This window comes from Xenopus tropicalis, chromosome 1 (assembly GCF_000004195.4).
Source record: "Xenopus tropicalis strain Nigerian chromosome 1, UCB_Xtro_10.0, whole genome shotgun sequence".
In the NCBI taxonomy this organism is placed as follows: domain Eukaryota; kingdom Metazoa; phylum Chordata; class Amphibia; order Anura; family Pipidae; genus Xenopus; species Xenopus tropicalis.
The window spans coordinates 73,934,912-73,950,371 of NC_030677.2; the positions used below are offsets into that span (position 1 = coordinate 73,934,912).

Sequence of the window (15,460 nt, forward strand, 5' to 3'; positions counted from 1 at the left end):
CATAATACACTATGTTCTATTTTCTTTTTGATATATGCTTTGTAAATAACTCAAGAATGTAAGCAGCGGAGATTCAAGGAATAAACAGTGTTGTGCTATTGTTATGGTGCAAAGGACAGATTTACAGAACAGTAGATGATAGGGGCTACCGAAAAAAAAAAGTTTTAAAAACATGGAAAATATTGAGAACATTGATAATTATATTAATAATATTATTTCTAGTCATTATCAATAATATACTGTGGCTTGTATAAGTATGCCCTTCCTTCAGTTTTTTCATATTTTGTTGTATTATAGCCTGAAATTAAAATGGATTCGATTGGGATGTCAATAATATATACAAAATATTCTACAATTTTAATGTAGGGAAAAAACAACATAGTTTTCAGAATTCTTATTTACAATTTAAAAATCTGTAAAGTCTCGATTGTGTAAGTATTTGACCCCTCTGGTGCAATCAACTACCTGCAGAAGTCACATAATCTGCTGAATTGATTCAACTTGTGTACAATTAAAGTATCATGTGATCACAAAATAAATACTGTTTACCTATTTTTGGAAGACTTGTTTAGAGCAGGGATAGTTGTTTTTGTCTAACCTAAATCAACTATATCTAAACTAACAGCATGAAGACTGAGAACGAAAAAAATCCCAAACTTTAAAAATCCTCTGGAGGTCCAACAAATCCATTACTAAAATTGGAAATAGTAATATTGCATAACCACAACTGCCTAGAGAAAGACAAAGAGTAGTTTTAAACACTGGGCAAATTTGCACCTGGCCAATAACCCATAGCAACCAATAAGTGATTTGCAGTTTCCAGCCAGCTGCAGGTTGAATACTGAAAGCAATCATCTGATTGTTTGCCATGGCTTACTGCCCAGGTTTAAATTTGCCCTTTGTTTATAAATGACCACTGGGTAAGGAGGTCATTAGTCAGAGAACTAATCAAGACTCCAATAGTAACTCTAAAGGAGCTGAAGAGATCCACATCTGAGATGAAAGAAACTATCCAATGGGTGACAAATCTCCCTTAAATGCTTTCCCCTTGTCAGGGCCAAACTGGGGGGCAGGACCCACTGAGGCTTCCACTCCAGGGGCCCCACACACACCATGGGTCCCCCACCACGGCCTCCACATCCCCCGCAGGGGTCACCACAACCTGCTCAACCCCCCTCCCCAAGCGTGAATAAATAAAATGTACCTTGAGCGCACCGGGGGAAGTGCAATGGGTCAGGTCTGTAAGGTCTGTATGTATGTATATATAAATATCTGTATTTATAAAGCACTACTTATATATGCAGCACTGTACAGTAGAATAGATTAATACAACAGGGGGTTATTAAAATAATAATAATAATAATAACAATAAATATAAATAAATAAATAAAAGGTACAGTTGCAATAAGTTAAGAATCAAAGAGAGAAGAGGACAAAGCTTACAATCCCGGTGACCCTTCGGCCCAGTCAGACTCTGGCCACTGGCATTAACGGAGTGACACACATGTTTTGCCACCAGTGATACACCTTGCCACTGGTGGAAAAGCATTCAGGAGAGATTTGTTTTCTGTGGTAACCCAAATTTAACCTAGGCTGACAAAAGTCCCAGTGTGCCATCACCCTCAGTGTTTACCATCAATAAACAAGAGTTAAACCACTGCTTCCAAAAACATTCCACCTCAACAAGAATATCTGAAGCCACATGAATGAAGAAGATCATATTCTTATAATGATTATTTGCCATTTTGAGCTGCTGTGTGATATCCCTCTGGTTCTGGTGATGTGTAATGCTGGATTTCAACACTGCCATAGGCTGAAAAATAGCCCCCCATGCTGCTGGTCAACCAGAGTCAGCATTTGGAAATCAGAGAGAGAACTGCGCGACACTGCTCTCTGTTTCACACACAAAAAAAGGGAAGAATTACAAAAAGAAGTAAAGAACCTGCACAGAGTAGCCACAAAAACAATTTCAAATTGCACAAAACAGTTTTTCTCTTTCTGAAGAAAATGACTTATAGGTAAGTGTTATTATATTAGCAGTACAGAATGTAAAAAGCAGGATTGTTAAGTTTTTACACTTAGGGGCCTATTCATTAAAGTACGATTGTGTCTGAATGTTAAAATTTTGTATTTTTCTAAGTTTTAAAACTGTGCGTATTTTCTGCGATTTTTTTGTTATTTTCCATGACTTTTTCGTAGTTTTTTTTTTCGCAACAACTTGTGTGAGAAAATAGTACTTGTCGCAACAAGTATGAACGTTTAGTTATTCATTGAAGCTTCGGTATCATGACTTTCCTTTGGTCAGGTTGGAGCTGCAGAGTGCCATTGAGTCCTTCCAAAAACATGCAGAAACGTACTTTTAAAAGTCTGAAATTAGGACTTTGATAAATCAGCCCCTTAATCATTACAAGCTGGGTACTGCTCTGAAATATGCTTCTTTATAATTCTGCTACTACAGAACACAAATAAATAGTTATGTTATTTAATCTCATTCTAAAATACACCAGTAAAAGCTTAATGGACATATGTACTTTCAACTCTCCATCTATTGAACTACACTTTCTCCTGTTTATGGCTGTCTGAAAAACAGATCATTTAGGAGTCTCCAGTAGTCTCTTGTATCCTTGGATTTATGTATGTGTACAGGTATGGAGGTCACTCTTTTATCTGTGATGAGAAAACTGAGAATAACCTAACTCCTGGGAACAAGTAATGACCCTCAACCTCTTTCCCTGAACTTTTCTTTATTTTCCAAGCCATAGAATTGCTAATTAAATGCAAAGTCCACAGTATTATTAAAGGGAGTGCCATACAATATTATAGTGCTTTGGCCAATAATCACTATATTGTAGTTATTTACTCTAATATATTTAATTTTACAATATCATAGTGTAACATGCTATTTGGCTTTGATGTTAGTCTATTATTTTGTAGGACTTTGTGTTTTATAGTACACATTAGATCATGGGCATTATGTGTGTCTTTGATACTAAACAAGGAATTTATTTTGTCATGATTTTTATGGAGTACTTTTTATTTCTAAATGACACTGTTTACATAGCAAATATTTCACACTACCATTTAAAATTTTATTCTTGAACCAACAAATGTATTTTTTTAAGTTGTAATATTGGTGTGTAGGCAGCCATCTCAGTGCATTGTGCCTGAGTCTGAGCTTTCAGAAGGAGCCAGCACTACACATTAGAACTGCTTTCAGATAACCTATAGTTTCTCCTACTCCCATGTAACTGGAGGAGTTCTAAGTCAGACCTGGATTTCTTACTATTGAGTGCTATTCTGATATCTACTGGGAGCTGCTATTTTGCTACCTTCCCATTGTTCACAGTAAAGTGTGACTGAAGTTTATCAGAGCACAAGTCACATGGCTGTGGCACCCTGGGAAATGAGGAATATGGCTAGCCCCATGTGAAATTTCAAAATTAAATATAAAAAAAATCTGTGTTTTTAACAAACATATTTCAATATAGGATTCTGCTGGAGAAGCACTATTAACTGATGTGGTTGGAAAAAACATGTTTTCCCATAATAGTATTCATGGGAACAGGATTGAACCAAGGTGTCAAAATTTTGGGTGGCCAGATTGCCCCTCAAGAAAACATTTTGTCCTGTTGTAATTAAAAGACTTCTGATGGTCCACATCCTCACACAAGAGCTACATCCCTGAACATTTGAAACAAAGGAAACAGGCTTTCAGATTCATTTAGGGAGGCCCATTTATCAGCATTCTGATTTTAGTGGTTTTTGAGCTTTTTAAAACCAAAAATAAACTCTTTTCATTTAAAATCACAAATGTCTAGTCATTAAAAGATCTAAGCTGAAGAAGCCCAAACGAATTTAAATGGAGGAACAAAAAACAAAAAGAATATGAAAATTTTTTGATTTTGTAAGAATTTTTGCAAATGGCAAAGAAAATCCTCAAATTAAATAAAGATTCTTATAATTTGCCTAGGACAGCTCCTATTTATGTTTTACGTGGTTTTGACACATAATATATTGTAAGCTCTTTTGGGCAGGGCTCTCTTCGCCTCTTGTATTGGTTATTGATTGTTTTATATGTTACTCTGTATGTCCAATGTATGAAACCCACTTATTGTACAGCGATGCGGAATATGTTGGCGCTTTATAAATAAATGTTAATAATAATGATAATAATAAATGGCAAATCATTCGCATTTTTTTGCACAAGTTGTGGAAAAAAATATGCTCATTATTAAATATGCCCCTTAGTATCACATAGACAGTGATATTCTGACACAATTTCAATTGGTTTTCATTTTTTTATTTTTTTTGGCTTAGCTTTTTGTTCAGCAGCTCTCCAGTTTGGAAATTCAGCACTTATCTGGTTGCTGGGGTCCAGTTTACTCTAGGTCAAGAACTAGGCCCTCAGTTAGTGTTTGAAAAAAACCTAGTTTTATTGTCACAAAACTGTATTTCCCTGTAATTCTGAAGAAATTGGCGAATAGGTTAATATTAATGTAAATATGAATAACTCTACAACACTCAACAATCAGTACAATATAGCAACTACGTCACTGAAATGTGTATTTAACAAACACAAAGATGATTTTTCATAACTCTGCTACTATGGAAAACATATACAATAAAAAATGCTAATTATTAATGTAGTGGAGAGGCCACAAAACACCCCCACTATTAATAAGGAGGGGGGTCCTACAACATAATAGTGACTTGATCAGTAATCTCTGGCCCTTTACTTATTACTAGTTGGTTCACAGGTTTGCCTGATTACCTTTTGTGTCAATGAGTTTGTGTTCAGGAGAAACATAGTATATACAGATAGTTTTATCTGTTATGTATAATTTCCCAGCAACACAGGATAACTTGCTATTTGGCCTTGCAATTATCAAAGTGGAATGGAGTACAGCACTACCTGAATGCAGAAGGCTCAGATTTAGTCTGGTTCAGGTTCAGCAGGTTCAGTCTAAAAAGTATTTTATTTATCTGGACCAAAGACAGAGCACAACCAGACCTTGGGCAGAAGTGCTTCTTGAATAAGCAAAAAGGGCAACAATTTTGTGCTCTAATTGCACTAGCACTTGTGTCCAGGGGTAAATGGGTAAATGACCCATTTAATTGTCTGAAAACAATATTATAACAATGATATTGTAACAGTTGTACAATCTGTAAACTTCTCTTATCCACTTAATGGGGCAACAATTCCCTTTGTTTTAGAATAATCCATCTTTGTAGATGTTTTTATGGCTTTTGAAAACAACAAGAAGATCGTCAGAATGCTTGGATGGACATATCATGCCCAAAAACATATTGTAGATTAGACACTGCAGGCAGATTTTCCTCAATAAAACCCAATGATTACTAAAAAAAAACCCACTAATGGGCTTATTTATACACTGCTCTTCAGGAAGCCCCATAATTATAGGTTCATTGCATTGGCCTCCATGGAGAATGTGGCAAAGCAAATAATATTGCACTTCTATATGCACACATATGTTTGTGTTCCTTACTTGGAGAAAGATATACCCTCATACATTGTATATACAAAAAAATAAATATCATGGAAGAGAAATAAATACATTTTCCCATTTAAATCTAAGAGGATAAAAGTCTAACAACATAAGGAAAAGACAACAGGAATTAGACTATATCCCTGTACTAGTCATCCTGTTAAAGTACTATAAATCTGCCATATTAGACAGTGATTGAGGATGTTTTTCCATTGGTAGTTAAGTATATCTGAGACTATGCTAATGCGTGTGTACCAGAGACTAAAGTCCCTTAAAGGGGCAGTATTCCTTATTTTTTATTTTTTTTAAATAAGTGCAATGAATAGGCCTTGTGCTGAACATACTTTTTGCTATTGTTTTAAATATGAAAAACCTATAGCTTTTGTTAATTTTATAACTAAACAGGGCAACAGGGAGACTGAAGCTACTCTACGTATGGTCCTTGTGAGGTAGCGATTGCCCAAACTCAGAAACCCCCTGCATAAAGGATGTCTTTTTATTTGTAAACTGGAAATCTATTTATCTACCTCACAAGGACCAAACATGGGAAAGCTTCAGGTCCCTTGTTTAACCAAAGAAATAGCGAAAAAGTATAAGCAAAAAATTGTTAAATGCTGTCCCTTTAAATGCTTATACAGTAGCTATGGCTACATACTGACATCAAGGCAATGGGAGAGATTCTCCATACTCTATGTGAGACTGTGGAATGAGGTGATCATTTCTATAACTGCACTTCTGATGTGAGATGAATGTTGGTGTTTTCTTGTAAAGATCTATTAGGCAAAGAGATTGTTAACATGCATGAATATAAGAGAGAGTTTAATGCTAGAAAGTCTTAGCTATTACTTTATACATATATATATATATATATATATATATATAAAATATATAATTAGAGATTTTTTAAATTTGAGTGAATATAACTTACCTGTAAGTGCCATATTGAAATCCTCTGCTCCGTTCTTAGCAAAACAACTAATGCAAACAGTGTGGAGAGATGAGCACTTCACATTTCTATAATAAGCCCTGTCTTGTTTTACAGGAAATCTAAAGTTGCTTTTTGTGGTAGTATTAACTAGCAGCACACACACTTCCTGAAACACACTAGTGCAAAGAAGAAGTTAAAGTTGTTAAAATGTAATGGTTTCTTGCTTCACTGTGCTTCTACCTAGATTATTCACAACACTTATTTACATGTATCCTTTTTTGTCTATAAAAATATGTCCTCAAACCTTTTTTAATCAAAATACTTTGTATCTTTTGCCTTAAAAATGTATTGTCATTTTTTTCATATTTGCCAAAGATGTCTGACTATCTGCTGTTATTAAACTTTAGCTTCAAGTAGCTGTAACAGTTTTGTCAGGAATGCTGGGAATTGTAGGTCAATAACATATCAAGCTAAGCAGTGTAGGCAATCCATTACATGCAAAATGCTAAGCTAAGCAGTGTAGGCAATCCATTACATGCAAAATGTCAGCACAATGCTACAGCATTGTATTTTGGAAATAAAAACTGTTCAATCAAATTTTAACTATATTTTTCTGGACAACAAATCACATGTGTTAGTGTATGTTGTTATTTGTTGTCCAGAAAAATACAGGTAAAGGTGCAGAGTGCAGCATTGGTGGGTGCAGGCCAACCCTTTCCTTACCATCTGCCATAAAGCACCACTCCCTAAATTGCATTTAAATATTGTTCAAGTAAGGGGATGGGAGGGTAATGCCTACAGGTTTCCCCCCTTCTGCACCTGATAAATACTGCACTGACAAATGCAGACAGCTCTGTATACATGGGGGCAGCCAAAGCTCTCTGCACGCCAAAACAGAGAGGAGAAACTTGCAGCAATTCATTTAGCCAGGAAGACATGGTGCTAACAATACTGGATTGTACTTTTATTTTGCACTTTGCCCTTAAAGTCATAAATGACTCTAGAATAATTGTCAGGAGCTGTAGCCAAGCAACATCAAGGACGTATTCTTAAAGCATAATTTCCCAGTTCTCCAGGGGCAGCTACACTAACATTAAAAAGAATCCCACCAATAGAAATCACATAGAATGTGTGTAAATCTGGCTTTAAGCACAGTTACTATCATAGAACAACTAAATACAAGTATGTTCTTCCTCCTAATATTTAATGTGTAATATCATGAAACCAAAATAACACAATATTCTGCCTGACATAGTGCTGATGAGTAGCATTCTCAGAGGTAGCTGGTCATGCACATGTAATGAAGTTGTTGGTCATCATTATTAAAGACCTAGTAGGCCAGTGGGACAGTTTTCTGCAAGGTTTACAACCCCCTTGAGTATATCTACCTTCAAAATGTATTTCATCTTTAAATGGAATCTAAACCCTCCAGAAAACTGTCCCACTGCACCCCATAATGCATTAAAGAAGTTGAGAACAAAACTGCCATATGTTTTGTTAGCTGGAAATAAAACTGCAGTATTATTATATTTTGTACTGATTACAGTACTTAAAAGTGAATTCATCACTCATTACTGTTTGTGCGTAAAAGGCCATTGCTTAATTTTACATAATATATTTTTAAATATCCTCCAAACAATCTGCCTGCCAGTCTTTGTACAGGTGTTTATTTGCATTATACTTTCACATTTATTCTACTCAATGCCATAAGCAGTGAGGGCTCTTGCCTTTACTGATTGTTGTTGTCCTAGAACTATCCTGTACAAGCAAAGAATCACATCTACAGAAATAAGAACATTCTTTAATCTATTGAATAGTTTCAGGCATGTAAGGCAGTCAGTTACATAAAAATAAACTAGAGAAACATGACTAATGGGAACAATGAGCGTGTGCTTCCTTATAAAATCTTTTCAGTGTCACTTGCAGGCCACACAACTTCCATGGCTCCTTATGGGATGGGTCTCCTTATGGGTATGCTCATGCAGTCCTATTACCATTGCTTGTATATATTTGGGATTACTTGCCCATCTTCCCACACTGCGGATATCAGTCTTATACACTTCAAAGACACAAGGATTACAGACCCAATTGCGCAGTACCAATGTACCAAAATATTTTATTTATAAAATTTGACAGTAGCTCACAGATCCAGCTCACCAAAAAACTCAGTTGGGGACTTGCCACCTCCTGTTCTCATTTTACACCGTTTGCACACGGGAGGGAGGGAATTAGGCAGTTACTTGGCTCCACAGTCCCTCTGCACTTTCATTAGTCATTTCAGCACTTTATAGAGTATGCGCAAAAGATTCATTATCATATATTGCACTCAATAGTTCTTCACACTTACATTTAAAACTGAAAACACCAGCCTAATGTGTTTTGTGAACTCCCTTACTTCATCAAAGTAAAAACAACAAAGGGAAAGCTACTACAGTCAACTTCCTGCAGCTAGTTAAGATGGCCAGTCTAATAATTACAAACTCTGCAGTAAAATGCTTTAAGATCATATCTTTCTAAAGGAAAAGGGCTCTTCTCCAGTTCCTCGGTTCTCTATTCTAGATATTTCTTGAGCCTTCATTGCCCATGGGCCATCATCCTTATTTTACATACATTTGTATGACATTCAATACCCTTTCCATGGTGAATAAAGTTGGAGCTACATCTTTTTTTTAACAGGTTTTTATTTGTAAGTTTTAGAACTGGGTTGGGGATAGAGGGGTGGGGGAAATATATACAGCAGGTCAGGTACAGTACATATTCATTGCAGTAGTAATTAAAAGTCAGCAGGGTAATGTAAAAATATCAGTATCAGCACATATCATTTAATGGTTTTAACCTGAGGTTCACATTCAGAATGGGGGTGAGAGCCCATCTAGTTCATTGTGAGTGACCAGTTTTCCCAGTTTTCTCATACTCTCGACATATATGTTAATTGAATTAATGGGAGCCTAGAGCTGATCTTGAGTCTAACCAGTGCCTTAGTGTCCGGGGGCACTGGTGGACATCCAGCTGGTAACTACAGTCTTCCTAGCCATGAAGAGAAGGGTCCTCCAGAGGTCTCTCTGGTAGTGATGAGCGATTTTTTTTGGCAGGCATGGATTCGCAGTGAATTTCGGCATTTTGATATTGGCAAATAGAAACTTTCACAAAAATTTGTGCAAAAAAATTGGTTGTGTGTCAACAAAAGTCGTGGTTGCGTCAAATTGGGTGCAGTCGAGTAAAAAAAGTACAAGGTACTCTTTTATTACTACACAGCAAAAGGAAATAATTTTTTAAAAATGTACTTATTTGATTAAAATGGACTCTACTCTTCCCATAATTCAAAGCATTCTGGATAAAGCTGTAGGCTCCCTGAGAAATGTTCCACCTGGAGTAAATGGTGTGTGAATGGCTAGTAACAGGGTTGAACAGTTATGAGATAGTGGTTAGAGCAGTGAATTTCCTGATCATTTTTTTTGGTGTGAGTATTAATATGCATTTAAATAGAAACATGAATACTTTGCAAACAAAAAGCTCGTGTTGGGGGTTGGGTAAATAAATTAATGAAATGGCATGGAAGATATCTCAGCCAACCCAGTTCCCAGGCTGAAAACTTTATATAACATTTTTGCATTATAAAAGTGTATTTAATTCTAAACAACTTCGCAATACAAACATATTACAAATATACATGAATTAAAATAATTATCTTTGAAAGCAATATCTGTTTGCCCATTACTATCTCTGCACTGCTGGTTCTGACTACATGCACCAGTAAAATAATGCTGCAGTACTGAGCTCTCCCCCAGCCTAAACAACATTCCCACTGTGCCTTGTGTGTTCCAATATTAACAGACCAGTAAATAAGGAGAATAACTGGCACAAGCAAATAGCAGAAGAGTGTTGTACCGTGTTAGCCATAGAACAAAAACAGAAAATGTATATAAGGTTCTTCCTTTTAATGGCTAACTGAGTAGATTAAATGATGTAAACTTTCTGGACTACTTAGGTCCCTGCTTCAGGCATGGTATCATGGTATTCCTTTGCCCAGCTAGCCTCCACTTCCTACCCGCTTGATAGCTGCCTTCCTGTTTGTGCTGTGCTGTAGCTGTCTCTCCCCTCTATGTCACACTCTGTCTCCTTGTAGCTCATTGACCTCTTACATTGGGAGGGGGATGGTGGCTTACAGGGATTTTGGCAGAATGCCAGGAACAAATTGGGGTTAGAGTTGTCAACTTTTTTAGAGACAAATACCACCCTTCCTAATTTCTCATTTTTCTTCCCAAATACATTACACTGGCACCAAACATCATGACTGCTGTCTAGGGGAACCACCTTGAGGGTCACTACCAGACTGGACAGACTAAAGGTCTTGTAAGAACCATTAGCCAGGAGAACCTTTCCAGTACCAACTGACACAGAAGACTGAGAGAAGCTTCCATGAGGGTTTGCATTTTCTATTTTGGTGTGATTATGGTTTATCCACTCCAGTGGCTATTAGAAAGCCCCCCTTGTTCCATGAGGCAAAATATTGTAAAAGTAAAATCCTTAGCAGGATAAGTTTCCTGTCACATTGACACTGTACAGTCAGGTCTGTGATCCTTGTTTCTTTTATATCTGCTGTGTGGGAAGATGGGGAGCTAATTCCAAATACTTGCAAGCAATGCTAATAGGACTGTATGAACATACCCTTAATGAGGAGACATGGAAGTGGTGTGGACTGTGAGATTTTATAAGGAAGCACAAACTTCTTGTTCCCTTTTAATACAAGTAACTTAGCCTGAAAATAATAGGAAGTAAAGTTACTACTGCACTTCATAAGAAAAGATTGCAGTTCACCAATGCATTATAGACTAGAGGAGTGGACATATAAGCCAAAAGATAGGCAATTGATTTAAATGAGAAATTGTTAGATCACCCTCAAAAAATATAACTGGACTTAGACTCATCACACATCAAAAACTTACCCAACTGACACAACATTAAGGGGCAGATTTATCACCCACAGAACAATTCACCCACTTTCTATTCATTCCTATGGCATTTTTAGAATCAAGTGATTTCTAACATTCACCCATTCATAAATAGGCTTCTAAAAATCCCATAGGAATGACTAGAAAATAGCTGTTTTTTTCCGTGGTGAGCTCTAATCTCACATTTTGATAAATTTGCTCCTAAAAGAAGGGTCTCATTTTTCTATAACACCTTTATTCTAATTGCCAATTCCAAGTGATGTTGCAGACATTCTTCTTCTTTATGGTCTTTTTCATGGCATTACATTGTTTACTCAGTAACATCATGATGCAAAGCAATTAGCTTTAGCCACCAAAACACCTTGTTCACCTTTAAATCAAATTTCAGTGTGTTGCAGAAAGTGATATTCTCCTTCAGACAATTTGCAATTAGTCTTTTGTATTGTTTCAACAGTTATCAGGTGCAAGGGTTCAAATTACCCTAGCAAATAGGCAGGGATTTGAATAAGAGACTGGAATATAAATAGGAGATAGCTTGAACAGGAGGTTAAGGAAAAGTAACAATACAATTGTAGCCTCACAGAGCAGTAGTCTTTTGGCTACAGAGTGATCCCCTTTGAAAGATCGAAAGAAGAAGAAGGCAAACATTGAAAACAACTGGCCATTCTATATCATACTAAACATTAACCACAATGATTAACCCGTTTTTCAGTGTTGCAGTTTTCCCCAATACATTCATTTTATACATTCATTTTATCAATTTATTTATTATACTGCACTATGATTAAATACTTCTGTTCATTTTTTAGGTACCACACCAAGCTAATAACCTTAGCAGAATGGAGCATTGCATATGTAGACTGTTACTATTCTATTATCACAAGGACTGTCCATCAGGCATAAGTATAAAATCGTACTTTACCTTTAAACATAAGGTATTGGGGTATACACAATAAAGACTATTTGCATTATAACTATTTGTATTTTTTTTACAACTGGTATTTTGGTCATATCCTGGTAAGAATATTTTTGAAGTAAGCTGCACACAATTTTTGAGAATTATTTACTATTACTTGCATGGTAATTTATAGTCTATCTATCCATACACCTTTTTAAAGAACAATACTGTAATATAAGTGTGAAGCAATTGTGCAAAACTTAGTTCAGGAGACAAAAACACATATTAAATAGGTGTATATGAACTATATATTAAGCAGGCCTCTCTATATCAGTAGATAAAGTATAACACATCATTGTAAGTTAAAAAAAAACATCAAAGAGTAATAAAAAGAGGGTTGGAGAAAGTTACTTACACGTGCAAGGTATGAGACAACTCAAAAAAAAAGCAGAAGAGAAACTTTCCTCTTGACTGCAGATCCCCCTAGAATTACTTTCACTTCTCAATAAAATTCCTAGCTGAATTACATATTATATAAGAGAATCTGAGAGAATACCTCACCCATGTTTATTTATTATTACAGGTATGGGACCTGTTATCCAAATGCTCAGGACCTAGAGTTTTCTGGATAAGGGGCATTTAGATCACCATTAGTGATGAGCAAATTTTTTTGCCAGGCATGAATTTGCAGCGAAATTCCACATTTCTCCATTGGCAAAGTCACAGTCACAGCAATACAAAGGCTTGGTTGTTTCAAAAAAAGGTGTGGTCACATCAAAAAGGATGTAAAAATAGGTGTGGTCTTGTCAAACAAGGGCATGGGTGCATCCAAAAAAAAGTTGTGCAGTACCTGAGTTTTGATAAATTTTTGCCATTTCGATAATATTTTCACAGTTTCACAAATTTTTCTGCAAAGCAAAACAGGGCAGATTCGCTCATCACTAATCACCAAATATTATGTCTACTTGCAAACCATTTAAACAATAATTAAAACCAAAAGGCTTGTTTTGCCTTCAATAAGGATTAATTTTATCTTAGTTGGGATCAAGTACAGGTACTGTTTTATTATTACAGAGAAAAGGGAATCATTTAACCATTAAATAAACCCAATAGGCCTGTTCTGCCCCCAATAAGGGGTAATTATATCTTAGTTGGGATCAAGTACAGGTACTGTTTTATTATTACAGAGAAAAAGGAATCATTTAACCATTAAATAAACCCAATAGGGCTGTTCTGCCCCCAATAAGGGATAATTATATCTTAGTTGGGATCAAGTACAGGTACTGTTTTATTACTACAGAGAAATGGGAATCATTTAACCATTAAATAAACCCAATAGGACTGTTCTGCCCCCAATAAGGGATAATTATATCTTAGTTGGGATCAAGTACAGGTACTGTTTTATTATTACAGAGAAAAGGGAATCATTTAACCATTAAATAAACCCAATAGGACTGTTCTGCCTCCAATAAGGATTAATTATATTTTAGTTGGGATCAAGTACAGGTACTGTTTTATTATTACAGAGAAAAAAGGGAAGTAAAGGATTATTTGTTTAAAATTGAGTCGGCCTTCCTGTAATTCAGAACTTTCTGGATAAAGGGTTTTAGGATGATTAAGCCTAAATTTAATTTCTATAACACCAACATGTTATCTAGTGCTTTACACAGATTGTTCATTAACAACCAGACAAAAAAGATTAAACTCAGGTTCAGGCAAACTCAGACAACCACAGAGAACTATAGGAAAAATAGATAGCAGAGCACCACGAGGATAAAATTAAAATCCAGTCTTTATTCCATCATAGATAAAAGGCACATGCACATCCCTCAGGGTCTAATGCTTAACGCGTTTCGTGGCCTGTCGCCACTTCCTCAGAAGCTTCTGAGGAAGTGGCGACACTTCCTCAGAAGCTTGGACTTGCGGTAAGTGCTCCCGTGTAATAATTTTTCCATTTAAGTGCATCAACCACAGAGAACTACAGTATAACAGACAGTGAGCCACTGCCTTAAAATGCCATATGCCTTATCCTTCTTTACTATAGCGCTAGGTTTTGCATCTATCTTTTGTGAGCAATAAGGTGTTTATACTCCCAGCCACAGTCAGAAAATTATAGCAGGATATGATAAGGGGCCCATTTATCAATGAAAAGATTGGTTACGAATACAGAAAATTTGTATTCTTTCTAACTTTTAGAACTGTGCGTATTTTCCGTGACTTTTTTGTTAATTTCCACAACTTTTTTGTGCTTTGCAACAATTTGTGCGACAAAATCGTATTTGTCGCAACGAGTACGAAAGTTTTCGGAATACATTCAAGCTTCAGTATCGTGACTTTCTTTTGGCCAGGCTGGAGCTGCAGAGTGCCATTGAGTCCCATGGAAAGCTTCCCAAATCATGCACTGAAGTTTTAGTCAGAAAGGGTTTTGCGCCGTTTATGATTGGATACAAAATTTAGTGACTTTCGCCAATATGTATACAATCGTTTCTATACGAAAATGTTGGAACTTTCGGATTGTAAGTACGAAATATTCGTATTTAAATGAAAATAATTTTTGTGACATTTTTGATCATCAGAAATGATCGAATTTCGTGTTTTGGATTTGCACCTTAGTGAATGGGCCCCTAAGTGTGAATTAAAAAAATCACATCCTTCTTCTGAGGTAGAATATGAGGATCCCGTAACCTCACTGGTATAGCTTTTTTTATTTAAATAGGTAATTTAATGTACACAAAGGGAAAGGATTTCCATGGCTACAGTAACCAAGAATTACCAGTAGATTTGCCTCAATGTAAAGTGCCATAAAATCAACTTAAGCTGTCATTTACTAACAAAGGTGCAACTGTGAACTAGCACAGAAACCATGGCAACCAGACAGGTATTTGGTTTTATTATTCTCTCAATCTTTAAGCTCTTTTTTTATGCAGTAGATAGATACATAAATATATTTCTATGCTCTTTGTTTAATATAAAGAAAGGGCTAAAAGAGAACATTTTGAATTTATGGAAATTATTTCATAATAAGACGACATGCAATGATATCAGGCACAGAAATAATAAATTAAATTAGTCCTTCATTATGTTTAGTTTAAATTAAATTAATTAATGCAGTGGAGCTATTAATGCTAATAGGCATATTAGAAATAACTGGAGCAAACTAATCTGTTTACTTCAT

The 15,460-nt window shown here is 35.8% G+C and overlaps 1 protein-coding gene across 1 annotated transcript in view; it reads right to left on the bottom strand.

The window, feature by feature from the left end:
* The window catches only part of bank1 (B cell scaffold protein with ankyrin repeats 1), a 136,812-nt gene extending 130,295 nt beyond the window's left edge, over positions 1–6,517 (bottom strand). Inside the window, exon 1 of the mRNA XM_031903128.1 lies at positions 6,436–6,517. Within this exon, the coding sequence (XP_031758988.1) occupies positions 6,436–6,448 (13 nt within the window). The 5' untranslated portion in view covers positions 6,449–6,517. The remainder of the gene's footprint in view (positions 1–6,435) is intronic.
* Between the last annotated feature and the right edge of the window lie 8,943 nt (positions 6,518–15,460).